General features: G+C 43.0%; 1 protein-coding gene across 2 annotated transcripts in view; it reads left to right on the forward strand.

The window, feature by feature from the left end:
• Positions 1-24314, forward strand: part of ATP9A (ATPase phospholipid transporting 9A) — a 103255-nt gene that overhangs the window by 14221 nt on the left and 64720 nt on the right. Inside the window, exons 1-3 of one of the 2 annotated variants that reach the window (XM_077832092.1) lie at positions 5145-5212; positions 20662-20806; positions 23002-23115. In XM_077832092.1, coding sequence (XP_077688218.1) covers positions 5145-5212; positions 20662-20806; positions 23002-23115 — 327 coding nt within the window. Of the gene's footprint in view, positions 1-5144; positions 5213-20661; positions 20807-23001; positions 23116-24314 lie in introns of those variants that run through there. The other variant, XM_077832091.1, reaches the window with a different exon arrangement.

Genomic DNA, 24314 nt, shown 5'->3' on the forward strand with positions numbered 1-24314 from the left:
GTGCAACTTATTTCCATCCCGAAGCACGGGGAACTGTGGCCAAATTGTGATGCACAACATAATCTTTTAAAGCTCTTATTTGTGCCAATCAGAGTCAAAGTGAATAACACTTTTTTGGGGGGGGGGTGGTTATATCAGTTACAAACAGACTTAGGTTTTCAGTCTAAGACTACAGTTAGGAGTGGTTTTGTGGCTACTACCGATTACATTACCTCTCAAAGCATTTCTTGGCTATAATATAATACCCTGTTTAGGTGCCTTGATTGCTACTCTTATTAAATTATCACTTTGAGAGAATGTTACCAGCCTGTTTCTATCTCACAATAAAACATCCCACTCAATTTATTCCTGCAACTGAAGGAGATGGCATTTTAATACTGAGGAAAAATGTCGTAAAAAGATGCTTCCTGTATAACCATATGTGACATTTTATGAGGTGGACTGGTTATGGGGAATTAAGGGAATCCCACTTCAATTGCCCTCTTGAGTGTGAGGATGGGCAATGAGACTCAGCAGTCATGCTGGAACTCGAGGTGCTGGGGGTGCTACCACACCCCTCCCCCACAGCTTGAAGTAGTAACCACAAACACCAAATATATGGTTTCCATCATCAGAACCCCCACTATAAAAACTGTTCCAGCACTTAACTTTAAAATCAATGGACTACTCAGGGTGTGTAAAGTTAAACACATGCATAAGTCTCTGTGGGATCAGAGCCTTCGGTTGTAAATTCTTTGGGACAGGAACTGTATCCTGTACAACACAGCACATGCTTACCCTGCTGGCACCAGGGTTTTAAAACATCTGAGCTGAAATGTAGCACCTTTAATCCTAGCATGGGCACACTTGCACTGTTGCTTAACAAATAATAAATAAAATAATGATAAAGTTAATAACTTTCTATCATGCATTTTCCTTGTACCAAACCTGGACAGCTTTCAAGATGAATGAAAGACAGGCAAAGAGAGTAGGTTTTAACTAACTTACAGCTAAAATAGAATACTTCCCACTTTTCAGTATATTAAGAGAACAATGATTTCAAATTTATATTTATGTAAAAATGGATGATATAAAAACCCATACAGAGAAGTAAGGTTCTTTTAGCAACACTCATTAAAATATATGCTAATCAAGGAGAAACTATGTGATAATATGCACAGTGCTTCTTTCCTAAAACAACTTCCTTATAGAATAAGTTTTCTTAGCAAAAGTTTTGCTGATGGTAGTCCACATTTGCCAAAGTCATGTGTAGGGCTCAAGCCAGTATGTGGCCTCTGAGCACACTGATCAGATTGAGTCCCATTCAAAATCCAACCAGGGAGAAGTTCGTTAGAGTACTCACCTGGGACATGGGAGACCCAGCTTCAATTCCCCCCTCCCTGCACAAGGGGGAGAAACAACTTGAAGAGAGGTCTCCCATCTCGTAGGTGTACTTTCTAATCATTGAGCAATGGGACAATCTGATGTGGGTATCCCTCATTCTCTCCTGATGAAGCTCTTCCACTGTAGATACCTCATGAAAGAATGGGTGGAAAGGGGGGCTGGTCCCACCCATAGGCGCAGACTCCGTGGGTGCTCTGGGGCTGGAGCACGTATGGAAAAAAAATAGTGGGTGCTCAGCACCCACTGGCAGGCCCTGCCAATCAGGTCCTCCCTCCCATCCTCTGCTGATCAGTTGTTCAGTGGCGGGGGGGAAGGGGAGGAGCAGGAAGAGGCAGGTTGTGGCCTTGGGGAAGGGGTGGAGTGGGGGCAGGGGTCAAGTACCCCAGGAAAATCAGAAAGTCTGCGCCTCTGGTCCCACCTCACAGCTGGGTGCCCTGACCACTGGATTACAGTCATTCCTGCTTACACTCTTTCGCTGGTCCAATGACTATTTTAGCATTTATCCACAGTGGAACAGTCAGTGGGCCACATAGAGAGAGCATGAGTAGGAATGGCTGTAGTACAGTGGTTAGGGCACGTACCTGGGAGGTGATAGACCTTGGGTTCAGGCCCTGCCCCACCACAGGAAGATTTTCAGGTGGAGAAGGAAGCAAGCCCACATTAAGGCATTCTGTAGTCAGGTATTTATGTCAGAATCTGAGCTTTCTTTCTTTCTTTTGCAGTGTTGTTGTAGCCACATTGGTCGCAGACAAAGTGTGTGAGATAATATCTTTGATTGGACCAACTTCTGTTGGGGAGAAAGTCAAGCTTTTAGGGAGCGCTTCTTCAAATCTGAAGAAGAGCTCTGTGTAATCTCGAGAGCTTCACGCTCACCAGTAAAAGTTGGTCCAATCAAAGATATCTCACCCACTTTGTCTCTCTCTCTTTTTTTAAGTGAGTTCTAGTTTTCATGGTTGCAAAGGAAAGCTTGAAAACATGAACTGAGTGTAAATGATATAGTAATGTCTGCCTGAGTCGGCAGACAGAATAACACAATAGCTCTGAGAGGGGTGAACTGCCCTATGCATCACTATGGATAAAAGGTGGGGTTTGGTATTGTATTAGCCTAATAATGTGTTAAAATACAGCTCACCCTGTCCATGCTAAGGCTATGTCTACACTGCATTTTTGTTGTTAAAACTTTTGTCATTCAGGGGTGTGTTTTTTTCATATCCTGCAGCAACAAGTTTTAATGACAAAAAGCACCGGTGTGGACCGCCCCTTGTTCGGGGTAGTTTTATTTTGTCATCGGGAGACCCCTCTCCCGGCGACAAAGAGCGGCTACACGGTGCACCTTAAAATGATGCAGCTGCAGCGGCATGGCCACATGATTGTAAGGTGCACAGTGTAGACATAGCCTAAGGCTTTAAAACATCTAACAAAACTCACCCACCCATCATTTACCCTAATGTGCACAAGCCCTGATGTTTTAGTGCTTAGACTCTACACTCCAGCAGCTCTGCCAGCACCACCCCAGCAGGGGATGCTGGCTATAGTCAAAAAAGAAGAGCTTAGACTACCCAAGCAGATACATCCTGGGTGCTGGTATCTGGTCATCCCTGACTGCTCCAGGAAAGAGAGGACACTCCCCTGCCATTCTTAGTGGGGGACAAGGGAACAGCCACCCATCTGCTGATCCTGCATCTCCTGAGGAGAGGTGACACTCTTTACTGACACTCCAAGTGGAGGACCTCATGGTAGCCTTGTATCATGGTGTGGATCGCCTCCGCCTCCCCACATTGCCTTAGTTAGCCAGGCAAGACAAGTGCTAGTCCGTCCCTCAGCATCTCCTCCTGCACCCCTGATCTCCACCCTCATCTCCACCTGAAACCCTTATTTCCTGGCAGCCTCCCTCCCAACCATGTCTGCTCCCCTTTAAGTCCCCATGTCAAACTCCAGACCTCTTTTCCCACATCAGTGTCTTCCCAGTGACGGATCCAGTGCTTGGGGTGTTGCCAGGAGCAGGCAGAAAGTTACAGCAGCTGGGGGAGAGGGAGAACTATGAAGAAGCACAAGGGTGATGAGAAGGCAGTAGGAGGAAGTACTTAACACACTGTGAGAGTTGTAGGGACAGAAAAGGGAGCTGGGGTGTAGTAGGGGGAACAGTGGGTCTGAAACTTGTTGTTTGAGTAGGAGGAGGAGGCAGCTGTGTTGTGGGATGGGATGCCTGGAGAAGCTGTAGGGGCACAGAGCATGGGAACGTAAACGGGATAGTGCAGGGGTTCTCAAACTGGGGGTCGGGACCCCTCAGGGGGTTGTGAGGTTATTACGTGGGGGGTCGCAAGCTGTCAACCCCCACCCCAAACTCCGCTTTGCCTCCAGCATTTATAACGGTCTTAACTATATAAAAAAGTGGTTTTAATTTATAAGGGGGGGGGTCGCACTCAGGGGCTTGCTATGTGAAAGGGGTCACCAGTACAAAAGTTTGAGAACCACTGGGATAGTGTTTAGTCCAGCTGGTTTGAGTAGCCATAGGAGGGAACTGTACTGACCTAAATTGGTGATGGTGGTGGTGGGGTTGTAAGGACAGTGTCAGGGATCAGTGCCCAGGGGCCGGAGTGCAGGAAGTCAGTGAGGTAAAGGAGCCAGTACCTGCGGGGGTGGGTGTTGGGTAGTAGTTGGGAGGGTATCTGAGAGAGAGAACAGTGACAAGTAGATAGGATGAGGGGGTGCAGTGGGAGGGGGTTCAGTACCCAGTGCCTGGGGCATGAAAGTGCAGGGGGGGGGGAGGTATAGGGCTTGAGGGCAGTTTCCCAGAGGGGTTGTGGGCAGGTGCAGTGGGAAGGGGTGCAGTGACCTGAGGTGTATGGGCAGGTGCAGCACATGGAATGCAGTGTCCAGTGGATGTGGTTTAGGAGTTCAGTGAGCTGTAGATGGGGTGTGGGGGTGCATTGTCGAGCAGGTGTGGTTTAGGGGTGCAGTGTCGAGCAGATGGCGTTTTTGGGTGCAGTGGACGGTAGATGGGTTGGAGGTATAGTGTTGGGCAGGTGGGGTTTAGAGGTGCAGTGGCCAGTAGATGGGGTGTGATGTGCAGTGTTGGGCGGTTGGGGTTTAGACGTGCAGTGACCAGTAGATGGGGTGTGGGGGTGCAGCGTCGAGCATGTGGGGTTTAGAAGTGCAGTGTCCAGTAGGTGAGGATTTGGGTTGGGGTGCAGTGTCGGGCGGGTGGGTTTTAGGGGTGCAGTGTTCAGTAGATGGTGTGTGGGGTGCAGTGTCCAGTGGGTGAAGATAGGGGTTAGGGGTGGGGTGTAGGGGTGCACTGCCAGTAGATAGGATGTGAGGTGTAGTGTCCAGTGGGTGAGGATGGGGGTTGGGGGTGCAGTGTCAGGCGGGTGGGTTTTAGGGGCATAGTGACCAGTAGATGGGGTGTGGGGTGCAGTGTCCCTCGGTGAGGATGTGGGTTGGGGTGCAGTGTCCAGCGGGTAGGGTCTAGGGGTGCAGTGACCCGTGGGTGAGGAGGGGGCTGGGGTGGGGTATACGGGTGCAGTGCCATAGCTCAGCTGGAGGAGGTGCGCAAGGGGTGCAGCGCCCGGCGCAGGGGGCCTGAGCCCGGCCGGTGCGAGTGGCAGGCGGCGAGCGGGCACGTTACCTGCGTGCTGGAAGCCCGGCCCAGCCCAGCCCCCCTCCCCGGCGCTGTCAGACCGCGGAGAGGCCGGGCCGAGGCGCTGCTGGGAAGCCGATCCCACTCCGCTCCTCCCCGGCTGCGCCCAGCCGCCGCGGCCATGACCGATAACATCCCCCTGCAGCCCGTCAGGCAGAAGAAGCGGATGGACAGCAAGCACCGGAGCGGGTGAGCGCGGGGTCCGCAGCGGGCGCTCCCCTCGGGTCCCGCGGCTGCCGTCGCTCCCCAAACCCCGGCTTCCCTTTTTCCGATGCCCGGCTGGCTGGGCTGCTGCCCCGCGGCTGCAGGGGGCTGCGCCCCTCTAGGGCCCTGCCCGGTGGCTGATGTGTCCGGCTGGGCTCCGGCTGGTGCTGGGCAGCCAGCCCCGCCCTGGAACCGGCTCCCCGGTCCGCTCTCGGGGGAAGGAAGGAAGGAAGGGAGGGAGCGAGCGAGCGAGCGAGCGATGGGTGGGGATTGCCCCCTCCTCCTCCCTGGGCTGGGGAGAGGCGTCCCGGCAGCGCCGGGGACCCCGGCTCTCTCGCCATGTGGCTGGCTGGGGCGCAGGGGGCCCGGCTCGCCTTTGTTTGTTCCAGCAGGGCCCGGCCCCTGGGCAGCAGCCGCACAACCCGCCCAGGAAAGGACACAGCGGGCTCTGGCATTAGGGGGTCCCCTCTCCTTTGGGAAGGGGAGGCTGGACTGGGAAAAGCTCCCTTCTTTTGGGAGGGGGCCTAGGAGGGTCGCTGGCCTTGCAGGCCCCCCTCCCCGGGGAGGCTGAGAGCTGGTGTTGGAAGATGGCATTACTAGGGGACCGATCTAGGTCTCCTCTCTCGCCCGGGGCTGCCTGGCCAAGGTCCTGCAGGGCGGCGGCCGCAGCAGCGTTCCGGCAGGAGCTGACAGGTTGTTCCTGACGCCATTGTCTGTGGCACACCCAGCGCCGCGATCCCAGCCCAGCGAACTGCAAGAAAAGGGCAGGATCCTGCCATGGCAACCTGGTTACGCTAAAACGATAGGCCCTGCTCCCTTGTGCAGGCGGAGAGCCCCTTCCCTGCCGTCTCGCCCTGTGACTGCAGGACCTGTGCATCTCAGGCTGGGTGAAATGAAAGAACAGAGCCCTCTTGGAGGCTCGTATATTGCCAAGCTTGAGGAATGAGCCTCAGATGAAGTCACTTGGCACTCCATTTATTACTGCTGTTATGAAGAGATCACACCCAGTTTTTCTTCCTTGCACAAATGTAAACAAAGAAATAGCCTGACAGCTTTAAGCCGTAGTGTCAGGAACAAACTGGCAATGGCCAGATTTTCAGACGTATTGACTTTCGCAATGGGAGCTCAGCTCCTCTGAAAATCAGCCCATATGCTTCAGTGGCACTCAGGCACCCTGGTGATTGGGAGGGCTATGAAACCCTTGGCTGGATGGCTTGTTGGTAGATTATCTTGGGGGAAGGGGAGGATGTGTATGGCAAGTCATTTGAATACAGATTTTCATTTAATGTATTTATCATTTAACATCTGATCAGGATCATTCTGTTGCTTAGCTCAGCGTAGGCAGAATGCAGGTTGTTGCTTCACTGAGTGGGTTTTATTAATGACAATACACTTGTTTTCAGGAACAAATATATTTATAACTTTATAACAGGGTTCTAGCTACTTACAGATCTTACCATTTTAATTATATTGGTACAGCTAAAGCAGTGCAACCCCTGATGATGTATTGATTATATTGATATAAAGGTGGTTTATTCCTGTGTAAAAAGAAAAGGAGTACTTGTGGCACCTTAGAGACTAACAAATTTATTTGAGCATGAGCTTTCGTGAGCTACAGCTCACTTCATCGGATGCATACCGTGGAAACTGCAGAAGACATTATATACACAGAGACCATGAAACAATACCTCCTCCCACCCCACTGTCCTGCTGGTAATAGCTTATCTAAAGTGATCATCAGGTTAGGCCATTTCCAGCACAAATCCAGGTTTTCTCACCCTCCGTGCCCCCCCCCCCCAACTCACTCTCCTGCTGGTAATAGCCCATCCAAAGTGACCACTCTCTTTAAAATGTGTATGATAATCAAGGTGGGCCATTTCCAACACAAATCCAGGTTTTCTCACAAATCCAGGTTAGTCTCTAAGGTGCCACAAGTACTCCTTTTCTTTTTGCGAATACAGACTAACACGGCTGTTACTCTGAAACCCATCTTATTCCTGTGTAGCTATTCCCATGCAGGTAAGGGAATAAGCTGTACCAGTATTTTATACCAATGTAACTGTGCCCACACTAGGGGTTGTACTGGTATAACTATTTCAGTTAAAAAAAAAAATCACAACCCTAACTGACAACATTATACCAGTACAAAATGTGTGTATAGATTTGGAATCGAAACTTGCTGACTGGAAAGTAATGTTGTATTATGATGACAAATTGTGATCCAATGACAAATTAATCTTTTTTGTTTTAAATATCGTATACAGTTGTAGCAAATACACCAAAATCTCAGAAGAAATAATGATTGTGTTGGAACAAATAAGGAAGAGTACATATCAATTACCATTTTGTTACATTTTTTGGTTAATAATTGTGATTTGGATTCTTTTTAACTGAGGTTGTTGAGCAACCTACAATGTTCTGTTGACGGATAAGGTTTCTGTCATGTAGCTGACAGTATGTTGATTTAATAGTGTGAAGTTGGCCTGGACACTGAGGACTAGACTGTGGAACATGTGTGCTATATAGCAGTCATGGTAGTAATCTGTTAATGACAGTTCCTGGGTTGGCCGCTGCTTAAAGTTCAGTTATGAGATAAAGGATCAGCTATATGAGGGGCTTAGGGTATTCCTCAATGCTCCTTAGCTGATTTGCTTTCTTAGAGGTCTCCACAATCTCCATAGGTCTCTCTTGGGCATTCTGTTGTGGTGTGCCTTGTTAGCAGATGCTGACAGCAATTACCCTGATGTAACGTAAGCACTAGCCCTATGTCACTGGCTAGGGAGCTCTCACTTGGAGGCAGTATTTCCTGTGCTAGCAAGAACTGTTGACAGCTTGCTCTTATGATGCTGCATTGATTTAGTGGTTTGAGATTCTGTGACTTTTTTGTTTTTCTTCATACAAGTCCTGATCTCTCTCTCTTTTTTTAAAGACCGGCACGCTCCAGAAAAGTGACTTATTTACAATGATTTTCAGAGTCTTGTCTTTTGTCAAACAGCCTCTGACATAAGTTAGTTTATTTGATCAATATATCGGGTGCATTGGCAAAGTATCTAAGCAAAGCAAAGAGGCTCCCTTTCCCCCCAAATATTATAAGTCTTAAGAGAGAGCAACCAGCCAGACAGTATAAGTCCTTGCTCTGTCATCCATCTCAAGCCCCCTGGCACAAAATGATCCATTTCCAACTAATTAGAGAGGAACAGGGAGAAAATGGTAGCAGATGCAGAATGGGGTCCTGGCCCATGACTGGGCGTTCTATGTAGTACTGCAATGCAAATAATAATAGTATAAACCCCCAAAAAAGTGGTATCCAGGCTAACTCCTGGAAGACCCTACCTTATAATATGATTTTGATTGCTGCTTGGATTGTAAGAGACTCTTTGTGGCATTCGTTATATGTGTATACAGTGCCTAGCACAATGAGGTCCACATCTCTGATTGGAGTCTCTATGTGCTACTGTAATATATATAAATTAATAATAATTGACCAGTGATCCCTTCTGACCTTAAAGTCTCTGACCCTAACTTAACAGTAGACCTCTCAAACTGAATGTAACTGCTGGGAAGGCACATAAGGCAAGAGGAGATTGTATTAGTATATGAAGTCATTCATTTAGGTCTCTGAGTATATGAACAAAGAGCTAGAACTGTTTGAAATACTTGAAGCCAGTGTAGGCCATGGAGGGCAAGTCCACGTTACTGATCTTCCTCCTCCTTACAAGGCAGCAGCCATGTTTCAGCTTCCAGATGCATTTCAAGGGAAACACAGTGAGGAACTCATTACAATACCGTTACTGAGATGTGACAAAGGAAAGGTTGGCTGTGGACCATGTCAAGGAGAAACAGGTGTTTTAATAAGTTGGTGATGGCAGTAGCCATTCTTGGCCATAGCCACAACATTGACCCCCTCCCTCCACCCCGTCCAGTGTGCAGGCAAGGGTGACTTCTGAATTCTGCAGCTGTATTGCTTGAGTAATGGACACGTTTTTCACAATTTTCTTGTCACCTTGGTCTGTTCTTGACTGAGTTATATAGTTATCTCACCCAAATAAAAATGCCAATTTAGCTATGACATCCTGATAACCACTCTCTGGAGTCTATAATGTCAGTTCAAAAAGAGACATGGTATTGAGTAATCTCAAAATGCTGATGATAGTGTCACAGCCCGTACCTCTGTAGGGGCTTCTGGGGGTTATGTATCCTGAGACAAAAAGCTGTGGCTTGCTTTCTTGCTATGGACAGTACCCAAATGTACCAAGCATATCAAAGAACATATGCAAAGACTTGATCTCTACCCTGAGCACCTTCTAATCTAAGGACCCATTCCTACTATGTAGATCATGCAGGAAGACTGCTGTGCCTATGTAGAGACTATGTAGAGGCAGGCACTGTTTTTTTGTTCTGCATTTGTACAGCACCTAGCACAGTGGGATCCTGATCCATGACTCTGGCTCCTAGGCGGTGTGGTAATGCAAGTAATGAATAATAGTAAATGTGATGCAACAAGTGAGGAAAACCAAAGAATAATTGGAAATGGGATGAAGAAGGACAAGGATTCCAGTAATAGGTCACATGGTTACTCTGTTATGGTATTGAGCTTAATGGTTCCATTAAAATGGTAAATTAGCTCACTTGTAATCAACGGGGAGAGATTGGAGTGAATAGATGAATAAATGATTTTTGGCCCCTATCCTGCCTCTGACTGTGTGGGTAAACCTCTGCATTTGTGTAGAGCTGCATTGATTTCAAAGGGGCTACAGACAGGAACAGTGTTTCTCTCATGCAAAGTCAAGTGCAGTATCGGGGCCTTTATTTATTAAGTGCGCACTTGGCCCTGCTGCACAGCCACTTACAATGCAAAAACATCCTAAATAATATAAATCAGTTTAAAAAGTCAAGGGAATATAATGGCAAAGTGGTGGTATCCTCTGAAAAGTGCTCCCCAAAGTGTTTCCATGGGTATTTCTTAATGACCTCTTGTATAAAATTTAATCAGTTGACAGTGGATTTTTTTTTATGGCTATTACTGCAAATTTAGCCTGATATCTGCAAATCAAGATGTTGTCTTTCTGCCTCTTGCCTCATCACCAGTAATAAAGATTTGGTAAGAAGAATTTAGGCCCCTGACAGACCCTCCCAAGCATAGAGGTCCACTTGTGTGGACCCTCTCGTACTTCACCGGTGCTTTGTGCAGGCATAAGGGTCTGAACTGCATATTTCTAACTGCAGGATCCGAACCATAGATAACAGTTCTACTGATTATGCATGTGGCAGAGTAGAACCCAGCTCATTGTTCTATAGCTGTACTGACTCTGCGATCCTAAAAAACACTTAGTCCAGGGTCCAGTTCTGCTATTGGGTATGAATGAATGGATGCCTGTACTGACAGACCCTATCTGAAACTGGATCCACATGGATCCTTTTGCAGGATAAAAGGGCCTCAGTCAACAAAGGCAGCAGATACAACTGAAAGTTGCAAATGATATAAACACGTTGAATGAGATTTTTACGTAATTTTTCTGACGCTTTGAAATCATAACTGTTGTGATAGATTATGGATTGTTGTAGAAACCTATAACTTGGGTTAATGCTGTTATTAATTTTTTGACCCAAACAGTAAGTGTTTGATTTGAATATAGAACAACTTGTTTTCATACTCTATGAACATTTTCATTTGAATGTTTTTGTACCTTATTTAAAAAGGAAGTAATTAAAAAATTCAGTAAAAAATTTATTTTAGAGTAATGTGCTTTAGCTCAACAACTATATACATCAGTGACAGCTACTATGATACTGCAGGTGTTTATCAATATTAGTAGAATAGAGTATAAAATAGAAAATATAATATAATTTAAATAACATTAGTAGCTAATGGCAATATTTTTAGTTCCATCTGAAAAAAGTGGAAATATCTTGAGTGTTTCTAACTTTAGCAGTTGATGATTCATTTTATGTAGAAAGACTTTTAAATTTTGTTTGATTTTGTTACTCTTATGTAGAATAATACTTTAGATTATTGAACTTTGAAATGTGTTAACTAATCCTAACTACATCTCCACGTGATAGGGGTAGTGTAATAGGTTGGTACCCATTCAAAAAGTGTCCAGTGTTTTCTTGGTTTTAAAAAAAGCAATTTGAATGTATTAATGATTTCATAGGAATAGTAAAATATTTTGCAACATCCTCGTCCACAATTGCCACCTTCCCCCCTCCCCCCCCTCGGAAAACAACAACAACAAAAAACCATCTAAAGCAAACAAAAACCTGCCCCAAGGGAAAAAATTCTATTGGTTTTCCAGGTAAACTTGCATCTCCCTCCTACACAATCCATTTCTTAAAGCTTTATTTTTCTAACACAAATCCTGTTTAAAAAAAAAAAAAAAAGAACATGCATTGGTTGATTAATCAAGCTATTTGAGGTTTGGCATTTAGGGTGTGTGTACAGTTCTTTAAGGAAAACAAGTGACTTATGTTGGAAAAGGTTGAAAACCCCACCTTTAAGGGATGACTTATTGATTGACTTCTCAATAACCTGCAAGGAAAAGTCAAGAGTGAACTTTCAATAATATGACAGATTGTTCCTGGTTCCAATTGATCAGCATTATCAAATGCATTTTTTAGAGGTTAAGATAATTCAGTTTCCAAAGGGGAAGAAAGAAAACACTAAAGAGGCGTCCTGAAGTTTTTCTATGTTGATCTCCTCGCTAACAATCTTTCCACACCTTCTTTCACTTAAGCAGTTATCCTGTGATTTGTCTGAATTTTATTGTTAACTCTTGAATACGCAGTCCTAGCCTTGATCTGCTAAAACACCAACTGCTGTTACAACAATTCATTAATAATTATTGTGCTTAGTGAAAGACTAGCTCGTGTATGTGAGTGCAGGATGTTAAAGCAGAAATAATGAGTTTTAGAATTCTATCTTCAGAGAACAAAATATAAGATTTCAATGAGGACTTTAAAGAATGTTAAATGTAGTTGAGTATCTTCCCAAGAAGTTAAATATTTGCTTCTAGGAATGGGCATGCAAGTCTACACCACAGAAATATCTGCTTTCCTGCTGAAAGTTCCATTTCAAATTTATCAAATGGGTAGACATACTGCACCTGCATAAGTGATGTGTAGAGATGAACTGTTGCCATTCAGCATTCCTGGATATGTTTAGTTTGTTTTGTAAGTTTCTGCTCTCTACCCAGTCAACAAAATTGTCCAGATTGCTTTGCTGTTTTGTGGGACAACAGGAAAAAACAAGGTCAGGGAAGTGAATAGGTGTTAAATTCCAGCTGTGGTGGTTTGACTATAAGCTTTCATAACAAAAAGCTCTTTAGGGATCTTCTCGAACATACAAGTGATAAAGGTCAAAGTTTGTATTCCTGGCATCGTTAGCTATATTTTTAAACCTATCTGTGGAAATACACTGGCACATGCTTTCTTTGTTTAGTTTTACATTTTCTGGAGAAGGTTGGATGTAATGTGATTCTGAAACTTGCTGACTGACTTTTCCGGTTAGTCCATTAAACCATCAACTGCAACCCAGGGATTTGTATTATTGCCGACTGGAGTAACACGTCTGTTTTTTTGGGGTTTTTTTACTGCAGTCTTTAAATTGGATAAAAAGTCTGTGTTACAGAACTGCATAGGTCAGGTTCTGCCTTTTTTATTATAAGGTTCTGTAGATAGTATGAAAGTACAAACAGCATATAAATAGATATCCAGGACTATGTGTGATCACTTAAAAATGCCTTCAAATAGAAGAGAAAATATAATAGGGGAATCTCTTGTAAATTCCTTGCACATGTGTTGGAAATCAAATGTGTTGTAAGTAGCGATAATTCTTCTTTACTTGGACAATATTATATGTATCACTTTCAGAACCCAGATAGGCAGGAAGTCTTTTTTCTCAAGTTTAAGTACATGTTGAACTTTCTTTCCCCCGTATCTAACGAAGTTGTGAAATCTTTGGTTGGCTAGGAGTTGCAGAAATTGGAAATGAATTATTAAAAGTTAACATAATTAACTGTTGTTCAATACTTGTGTTTGTAGTGAAGTACTGTTCCAGTAGCAACATTCCTGTTTGTAGTGGGGATATTGTGTGAGATGATAGCCTTGTTTACAAAATGTGCTCTCACTTTCACTTTAGCACCTAGAGTTAAATCATGGTCCATTACTCCTCTTTTTCCTTTGGTAGGGTCTACTTCTTAAGTTTAGTCTGACCCTGATCCAGCAAAGCATTCAAGCCTGTGCTTAACTTTAAGCACTTGAGTTTCCCTATTGAAATATATGAGACAATTCACATGCTTAAATGATTTGCTGGACAGGATCTTGAGCTTTAACTATGGTCAAATCTGCCTTGTTACTAAAATCATGTTAGGTGTTATATATACTCAGTGATTTATAAGTTCATAGTAATTTAAAGAAACTAAGTGCTGTTTAAAATGTGTATATTTATCCCAACACAGAGCACTCCCTTTTATAAGAACATTCAAGCCACTGTTTTATGTTAGCATCATTCATGTAATTTTCTATTGCATTTCTGAAGAAACATATCAGTGAGCTCTTTATACCCTTTAAAGTTTTAGAAGTTAGTTTTGGATAATTTAAAATAATCTTTGGAACATATTGGTGAATTATAATAACCCAAGAACATATTAGAAGTTCTGTGTTAAAATATTTGGTCCCCCTTTTCGCCCTATCTCCTCATGTAACTATAAAGATATGTAGCTCTTTATTTCTCTCAGTAAAATCCCTAAAAGAGGCTCAATCTGAAAGATAAGCAAAAGTAACTTTGGTTTCTAATATGTGATTAGCAGGAGTCTGTCTGGAATTGTGAAGCAGGTTGTGGAGATAAACTGAGCACTGTAAATGCACGTTCCTTTTGGTAAAGCCTCTGTTTTAGAACTTCACACTGAAGGTCATTCTAAATACAGCAGTTAACATGAGTAAATCTGGCTAACTTCGTGTCGCTTTCCTCTCTCATTGAGATTTGAGAAAACAATCCTCCCATTCCTAAAAATGAACAAATATATTTCCCTTTTGACACTCCTCTGAGCACCAACATTTTCATTAATTTATTTCTTAAATAGCACTAGTATAGTTTAAAGGAAAATTATTGACTTAAATCACAGCTCTGTCTGAATTTTTTTTCCCTAAGTCTACAAGCAACACCTTTAATAGACGTAATTAAATACTTATGATTAGAATTAGATTTAAAAAAACATTTTTAAAGTTTAATTTGTAAACTTGACTACACTTTTTGTGAGGTCAATTTAATTGTTTTGCCTTGTATAAGTCAATTTCCCATAGTTTTTTCTGTGTCTGTCTTCCATTCCTCCTTTTTCTCTCCTCACTGACTGAAAGATGGGGTAAACTTTTAAAAAACAGGAAAGTGTGATTGTAAAACTGCAAAAATTGGCAGGGAGATTCAGATGCAAGAGTGGTACCGGAAACTACTTTTAACTCTCTTTTGAAATTGGATAGATTTTGAATTATTATGAATCACGTTTATTATGTTAGTACCTAAAGACCAGTCAAAAATGTGCTAGGTATTGTACAAACACAGAAAGAAAAGGAGTACTTGTGGCACCTTAGAGACTAACCAATTTATTTGAGCATGAGCTTTCGTGAGCTACAGCTCACTTCATCGGATGCATACCGTGGAAACAGCAGCAGACTAACACACAGTGTCATTTTCTAAAAGTAATCAAATGTAAATAACCTGGGTGAAAGCGCACATTAAAAATCAGAAACTGTCATTATAGATACTTGAAGGGTAAAAGATGTTCTAGATTATTTTACTCCAATAAGTTGAGATATCTGTTCATTGCTTCAATCACTCAAGTTACTAACACTGAAAGCTGTATTTATTTCTATTAAATTTTCCAGAATTCTCATACATTTTCCTCTAGCAAATGAACAAATAGTTTGTGGGTGAGCAGCAGATGCTAACTGGTGAGGCTGTGATAAAGCTGACCTGTATATTGTTATAGACCGAAAAAGGTGATGAACCCATAATTTAGACACAGTGTGTTTTTACAGAAACGTGACAAAGCTGTAGGGAACCAGTGCTGGGATCCAGTGTTTTAGCTGATGGCATTTCACCCTTCTTCTTGACCAAAACTACTATTCTGTAATCATAACCGCCTGTAATTCTGTCGAGAGAATCCATAGGTCTTTCACCTTTAGGAGCAGTAGTAGTGTACTCTGCAGTACTGTGTAATATGGGACAAGATTTTTATTTGATTCCACGCTTTCTGTGAGGAAGGTTTTTGCGAAAGTTAATAGTTATAGTGATCACTTTTATTATAATTTTTTCTTTTGAGATTATAAACTCTTTGGGGGTAGGGACTGTCACTTACTGTATGTTTGTACAGGACCTAGCACAATGGGGCTCTGATCTAACTGGTGCCCTTAGGCTATACCACAACACACACACGTTATCTTTCTGATAAGTTTCAGAGTAGCAGTCATGTTAGTCTGTATTCGCAAAAAGAAAAGGAGTACTTGTGGCACCTTAGAGACTAACAAATTTATTTGAGCATAAGCTTTCGTGAGCTACAGCTCACTTCATCGGATGATGTTTCACTTACTGCTTCTTAGTGAAATGTAATCACATCAGAATAGTGATCTGATTATGTGGGAAATCATTTTGCACTGGTCTAAAAAGAGTGAGAAAATGCCTCTTATAAAAGTTTAATCCAGTTAGATGTCCATGAAATACTTTGAGTTAGACTACCTTTTCCATGCTAGCTTCTGTAAACCAATTGGATTTTCAAGCTTTTTGGATTCTGAAGGAGTTTACTTAGCAGATAAGATTTTTTTTTTCCCTGTGTTTATTTGCAGATGGGGGTGGAATGCATGAAAGCTGATACTTTTGTATAAAACCACCTTTGTAGCAGTGAATGGTGTGCTCTATTCATCATGCTGTTTCCTGTTCTGCAATACGTATACAGAGAGTTTACCTGCGGAAAGCATTGAATACTTCCTTAAATGGAAATTTACTTGCTTTATTTCTGATCAGTTAGATACACAGTTACCCAAATTGTTTGAGCAGATGACTGTTATAATTTAAGGCAGACATCTTGACATTGTTATCTAATGTAATGAGTCAGATATGCATTTCTTTCTGATCTCCAAGGCATTCTGTTGTAAGCTTGCATCTGATACTGGGCTGTATTTCAAATGTCAGTGAAATCTAATACAAATCCTTTTGCTATAAAAAGGGGGGAAAACATTAGCTTTTATTTCAAGCAGTGACAGGAGGAGACTTGAAGGAAAAACAATCTTTGCTGACCTGGAAGGCTACAGCATTGCCATTTTGAAAAAGAGAGAGACTGTTCCCGAGTGTGTCCTTTTGTAAGGACAAAGGAGAGTGGGAAATTTCTGTATCTTCTAGCAGATACAGAAATACACATGTGAGGAGCGATTTAAAAAGACTGGGACTGTTCAGTTTAGAAAAGAGACGACTAAGGTGGGTATGATAGAAGTCTGTAAAATCGTGAATGGTGTGGTGAAGGTGAATAAGGAAGTATTGTTTACCCCTTCACATAACACATGAACCAGGGATCACCCAATGAAATGAATAGGCAGCAGCTTTAAAACAAACATAAGGAAGTATTTCTTCACACAGCGCACAGTCAACCTGTGGAACTCATTGCTGTGGGATGTCATGAAGGCCAAAAGTGTAACTGGGCCTCAAAAAAGAATTAGATAAGTTCACAGTGGCTAGGTCCTTCAATGACTATTAGCCAAGATGGTCAGAGACAGAACCCCATGCTTTGGGTGTCCCTAAACTTCCAACTGCCAGAAGCTGGGACTGAATGACGGTGGATGGACCACTCAATAATTGCCCTCTTTTGTTAATTCCCTCTGAAGCATCTGGTGCTGGCCGCTGTTAAAAGACAGGATACTGGGCTAGATGGACCATTGGTCTGACGCAGTAAGGCCGTTCTTATGTTCATCTGTTTGTTCTCCTATTCCTCCATTTCTCCTGGGTATTAGGGGCCTTTGTATTTCTTTCTGATCCATTTGGGACCAGATTTTTTGCTAGCTATTATAACTGGCATCAAAGCAGTATAATGCATGTCAAGTTGTGTCAGAAGAAGTGCCAAATGGTTGTAACTGACTTGTGGATAATAAAAAGAGGATTGCTGTATTGCATTGGATGTTTTAACGACACTGCTGATCCAAACAGAGCTGGCCTTGGGATAGGGTGCAGCCTGCCTTGGACTGATGGGACATGGAATGGATCATTCCGATTATAGGTTTGAAAAGATGTAATAATTATTTGCTGGGGAGGAGATTGGGAGACCATATTCTTCAGGATGAGTATGGAATTCCAAATCACTACCAAATCAGCAGGAGGGTGACAGAATTGTACTGTGTTCTTTATGGAGCTGGAGACCGAGGGAACTGTACAAGTTTACAGCCTGGTCAGGAACCATATGCAAAAGGTGCATAGATTTAATTGAGCATAAACACTGCAGGCTCGGGTGTTTAAGCCATTGCTTTTTCTTAGCAGAATGTGGGTAACCCTCCCATTACGGATAGGATTCACTTTAGTAATTCAGCAAATATGTGTCCTAAGGTGTAGCAATAGAAAGAAAGATTGGTGCGTGCTGCTCAGTGATGTCACAAGTATTGATTGTGACACAGTGACAAAGTACAAACTGATATTGTTCACATTCTTTGGGAGTGAAGTGGAGTTTCATACGAATGTGGATTTCAACTGCCTGAAACCATTTTCGGGCAATAGATAGTGAAATTTGTTTTCTGAAATTACAGCTGCGATAGCAGACATTGACCTGCGCTGCCTGCCCTGTGCTGTACAGGAGCTTTTTGTGAGGATTGTAAACAGGACAGAGAGGCCGAATTCCACCCCATGTGTAAACTGTAGGGTGTGGCAGCTACCAGTGCTTCCGAATAACATGCCCAGTCTACAAATAGCCATGAAAGAGGGAGGTCCTGAGCAGTTTCAGCTGTCCACGTGGAAGAAAACTCACTCAATACTGCCAACTCTAAAGATTTAAAAATCATGTCAAGCTCCCAAAATCATGAGTCCCTTAAAATCATGAGGGTTTTAGAAGGAATGATTTGGGGGTTATTTTTATTTGCCTTCAGGTTTCTGAGTTTTCAGGGAACACTCAGGTCACATTTTCTGTCTTTAGTCTGCCACGAGCAGGGCTGAAAAAAAAAAAAGACGAGATCCTCATGTAATCTGACCTCTTGGGAATCTTGTGGCTTTAAGAAAAACATCAAATATCAGGAGAATTGGTGACACTGTTTACTTTCAAAAGCCATGAATATAGATTTCTGGGAGTTGATGTCCTAACATACGTTGGAGGAAATTTAACTTATATATAGTATTTATCTGAAATATGACATGTATTCGGTTTTCTGATTCTGGCAAATGTATGTCTTTAGAGTTTGTTGATTTCAGCTACAGCAAGATCAGGCCTTGGTCTTTTTATTACTCATGATAGGGCCAAAATGGCAGATACTCATGTTTTGCAAGTAGGTGATATAGAAACATTCCTTTATACTGTAGCTTGGCTAGTATTTTATCGTTCATACTTCAGATACATCTGCAGTACAGTAGGAGGTATCCTGTAGGCACAATATCAGTTTTACCCAAGTTATGCTGAAATTTGTGGCTTTCAGGATTTCCCTCTGTGGCTTTTACTAAAGGACAGGGGAGATGTCACATAGCCTTAATGTTAGCCCCAGAAAAGGGGGAAGAGTAGATTAATGGATTACAGCTGGAAATGTTTATTTCTTGTTTGTTTTAGCTAATTTAAAGTTGGTGATGGGAGGAGTATAGTGCTGAGTCTGTGGGTGTTCCAGGGCTGGAGCATTGACAGGGAAAAAATGGTGGATGCTGAGCACCCACCGGCAGCCATCTCCCCTCCCCTCTCCTCCCTCCCAGCGCCTCTCGCCCACCATGGTCAGCTGTTCTGTGGTGTGCAGGAGACACTGGCTGGGAGGGGAGAGGAGCAAGGGCTCGGGGGAGGGGGCGGAAAGTGGCAGGGTGGGGGCGGGAAGAGGTGGGTGGGGACTGGGGGGAAGGGATGGAGTGGGGGCTGGACCTGGGGAAGAGCCGGGTGGTTGAGCACCCCCCAGCATAGAAAGTCGGCACTGCTGGGGACGAGAGTGGCTTCCATGGCACAAAGAATGCTATCTGGGTAGAAAATCAAAACAGGCTTCCAATTTTGATGTTTTTCTGTGTGACTGTTTTGGAAGAAATAAAAACATTAATACTCCATGCATTTGTTTTTTGGCAAATACTGTGTTATGACACACACTAAAGGGCCAAATAAAATTTATATTTATCTGAATATTTTGTACCTTCTATTGTTAAAAGTATCAGCTAAGGTTCCTATCACTTAAGGGGGTTGCAGAGAAGGGAGAAAGTCTGCATCTTTTTTCAGTTAGTTTGATTTGGGCATTTAACAACATATTGGGTATTTACATTTCTACTGCTTCCCATCCATAGTCAGTTCACTGACCCTTTTGTTCATGTGGATCTTCATACAGCACCCATGAAGTAAAACAATGTAAAGCAACAACTCTTCTAGCAAAATATAGTCAGAGCAGTTTTGTGTCACTCAGGCCTAGATCCTGCAATTGGATCAATGCAGAGAGCGTCCCTGCTACTCTGTTTCCTTAGTTCCAGAAACTTGTTTTGACAGTAAAGGACAAAACAAAACCAGAATCCTTTTTTTGCTATGTGAGTTCCTTATATCTAAGGCTGCATCAGCCTGTGATCTTTTCATGCTAATATGTGAGACTTCAATCAGGGAATGATAAGAGAACATGAATCTCAAATTAGAATTTCTCAGATGTTTCCAATCTAATCTTGGAAGAGATGAGCTAACTCAATGTGTGGACTTGGGCGAGTCACGTTATCTCTCAATGTTGGTTTCCTCACATCTAATAACGCATTACCCACCTACCCTTCAGGGATGTTAATGAGGATTAACTAGTTAATGTCTGTGCAGTGCTTTGAACGTAGAAAGCACCATAAAAATGCTGCATATCATTAACAGTAATACAATTTATATAGGGCCTTATCCATAGCCCATGGAAATCTTTTCATTAATGGGCTTTGGCTCAGGCCTATAGTGCCTCAAGTGTGCTAGGTGCTTTGCAGACCAAAAAAGAGTCCAGGTCTCAGACCGAAGGAGCTTACAATCTAAATGGACAGTGAACAGATAGAAGATGGCAAGTGATTTGAACAAGCAGCAATGCTCAGTACACTTCTGTAGTTTTTATATGGGTTTATTTAGCAGTTTGCTGGGGGACGATATGGGGGAGAGTCTGTGTTTAATAAGTTTTGTGGAAGAAATACGGGCTGTTTTGTTAAGTGAGGGCAGGGGACGTAGGCTGGATCACGGAGGGGGATAAAATGGAGACTTCTTAAATTAAATATGTCCTTCCAATAGGTGTTGTGAGTGTATGAGATGCTGCGGAAGAAGAGACCCAAGGCCTCGTACGGTTTGGCTTGGCCATCCAGAAAAAAGAGACCAGAGATACCCTCGCAATGTGATCAACAATCAGAAATACAACTTTTTTACATTTCTTCCTGGGGTATGTATGCCCATTAAACTTCATGACTCCGTACCCCTAACACCTTCCTCATTTTCAGTGGTTTTTACAACATAGTGAATGCTGAACCTTAAGTCAGAGGAAAGAGCTAATATTCTGATCCCTTAAAGTAGTTAGGAATGTGCTTCACACACTTTGCCTAAACTCAGGGCCATAACCAGAGCAGGGCAACAGCCCAGCGCGCAAAGCCATCAGGACAGAAAAATGGGGCAGGGGTTAGGGGGTGCAAATATGCTTGCTCACCCCGGCATTAAAATGCCTAGTCACAGCACTGCCTAAACGTCACTTTTTGTTGAACGTAAAATTAACTAGTAGTTTGTATGGTTGTAGAATAGATGCCTTACAAATCTCGCATTGTTGTCTCTATGGGTCAAATTCACTCTGCCCAAAGCTTATAGGATTTAAGGGAGGGGATGAATGGAATCTACCCGAGTCATGTGGATGGATTTCATTGCAGCCCTTATGCTACTGCTTTCGAAGCTCATGGGCTGGAATGGCAGCCAGAACACCTCTATACTGTTACATGGGGTTCTTGTTCCACTGAATCACGCAGGCCCACACAGGCAGTCAGTTCTCTGGCAGCATATTCAGGGTTTCTTTCCAAAATTCACTGGCAGAGCAGACATGCTCTGGTGACTGTAGACTATTACCTAGTGTCCAACATGTGTCTCTTAAGCAAGCTCATTGAGAAACTTCTCCCAGTGCTGGGATACAACTGATCAGATTGCATATGTTGCTTAATGGGTTACCTGGCAGGTTTATTTCTTTTGGCCTATGGATAAGTTATCTCAGTGTAGCACCTGATGAGCTGGACAGACAACCTGTTCATCAGATTTGACCACTTCCACTCTCACCCCCATATTATGCTTTTCTCAAATCTGTTTATTCATAGTCCTTCAATGAAGAGTTCTTATGAATGTGCTTGGGCATATGGATTTTTGAAAACTGCTCACAGCAAGTACTCCTTTGAATATTTGATACTGGTTTGGGTGATTAGGTAGCTAAGTCACCTGATATGTGTTCTATTCTCTGATTGGATGATCTCACCTCTATAAATAAGAGGATTACCTGAAGAAATCACTGAGGTACTGAATTTCTTGAGGCTATTCTGCGGAGGGAGCACTTTATTTAGGGAGAGACACATGGCGAGTCAGAAGCAGATTGGGGCAGTTTTTGGACATCCCCTTGTTGCCCACCTGTTGGCTGTAGTTTTCTGTGGTACGCTCTTCCTTGCTGGCTGGCTCTTCTTCTTGCTGGCTCCAATTTCTCCCTGACAATGGCAAAAGGGCAGATGGCCTTCCTCCCTATCATCGTCTCTTCTGTGTTGCATCCACAGGCTACCTACCCTCTGGCCACAGAACCATTATGATGCATGGCCAGATCATGTATGCCCTGTGCTTTCAGCTCACATTGTCATAGGGCATGGCTACACTGGAAACATCAAAGCTCTGTTGCGGAAGCACTCCCGCGGTAGCGCTTTGAAGTGAGAGTGTGGTCGGGCGCTCACCCAGCACTCCTGGTAATCCACCTCCACAAGGGGATTAGCGCCAAACGCTTGGCTCCCAGCTCTTGGAGCCTGTTTACATTAGTGCTTTAAAGCGCTCTGACTTGCTGCACTCAGGGGGGTGATTTTTCACACCCCTGAGCCAGCAAGTTAGAGCGCTATAAAATGTAAGTGAAGCCAAGCCCATAGTCTCTGTCATCAGTTTAAAAGCAAAACCACTCCTTGTTGAAACAGAGGTCTGACTGGTGATGGTTCAGTATGCAAGGGACAGTGGAACTACTTTCAAAACCAGTTCAAGTTCAAACTGCATTTGTTTTAAATATATATTTAGCAGATTTTTGTAGGCAAAACATAATGTTGGTTACACATCCACTATTTACAGTTGCTGTCACTTTTCTGAGTGGTATTTATCAAAAGTTTAAAGGTAAAATTATATGTATGTATTAAAGACTAACTACTGCAGAATCTGTTATATAGCACAGCTACATTTGTGTGCATGTTGTTATATTCACCAAGATGATCTTTTGGAAATTATTTCCAGCACTACTTTGCTATCATTATTTAGGATTTAGACATTACAGGAGCTAGCAGAAATGAATGTCTCTTATCACTAGTTCAATATGCATAACTCTGAGATCTCCATTAACCTCTCCCCTCCTCCCTTTTTTTGTAGGTGCTGTTTAACCAGTTCAAATACTTTTTTAATCTTTACTTCTTGCTTCTGGCCTGCTCTCAATTTGTCCCTGAAATGAGGCTTGGTGCACTTTACACCTATTGGGTTCCCTTGGTAGGTAATCTACGGTTTGTTTATTCAAGAAAGTGTCCGTGTTTAAATACAAAATGTCCTTTGTTGTCTTATCTCTCTGATCTAAGTAATTCTGTGTCTCACATGCTTTTTTGGCAGCTTATTTGTAGGAAGTCTGCTCTCTAAATGTTCTGAGTGCAGATGCTTGTTCTCGCTTTTAAATTAATTTCATAAAGGTTGGACATTAAGGTATGGTAGGACTCCGTTACCGATACCCTCTTCATCTGAGTTAATAGGGGCATAATTCTTTGTCTCTTATACAACTGCCACTAGGCATACCCACCACTGGGGCAACTGGCCCACTTCTACACTCCAAAAAAATGAGAGACTAGATGGCGAGCAAAGTAAACAGCTTCCTGGCTCCTGTGAGTATTGATCACAGCTGCTAAGTTATTAGAAAGTTAAGGGTGAAGATGGAGGGTCTGCATCAGAGCATTTTGCTTTGGCACAGCATTCCAGAAGAGGGCTGCAAATCAGCAGGATTTCAGAAAAGCTTGTCAGGTGAAGCAAAGGACCAAAGGGCAGTTTTCAAAAGCGACCTTAATGAATGACCGTATGTGCAACGACAGCAAATCATGCAGTCCCACCAAACAGTTTGACTTAGAGTCTTTAGATGGGTCAACAGGCTGATTTTAAAATAAGATGTTTTAGTTTCTTAAAATACATATTTTTACATTTCATTTATTCAAATTTGCTTAGAGCATAGATGCTTCCCCCCGAAACCCCTGACACACACACTTACTGATTTGTCATTTTCCAAACATATATTTCCCCTGAGGTTGGAAGAAGTCAGAAAGCCAAGTTCGCTACAGTCTTTGGGAAAGGATGCTAGCTAAGTATTTGAGATGGGGTTTCCCATCTGTCGTTACGGTTGTTAGGCAGATCTCTAGAGTAAATTGGTGCATCCACAAGGGTTCCATGTGGCTTTATTTCAATCTCAAATCTGCAGGAAGAGTTGAATAACTTCCTTATTACAGAGTTCTCAAATGTTTTCTGTCTGCCCCTTACCTCTTGCTGTGTGCATAAACCAAGCTCCCTTTCTGCTGCCAACTGCTCAGAGGAACCTTGCCATGTTGCTGTCTCCAGTGGAAGTCAGGGTGGTAAGGTGTCAGGAGATGACTTTTTTTTAATATTTAGGTTCCTGTTTTCAGAATTATGTGCATTTGCATGTACATGTACAT

Source organism: Eretmochelys imbricata, chromosome 13, assembly GCF_965152235.1.
Source record: "Eretmochelys imbricata isolate rEreImb1 chromosome 13, rEreImb1.hap1, whole genome shotgun sequence".
In the NCBI taxonomy this organism is placed as follows: domain Eukaryota; kingdom Metazoa; phylum Chordata; order Testudines; family Cheloniidae; genus Eretmochelys; species Eretmochelys imbricata.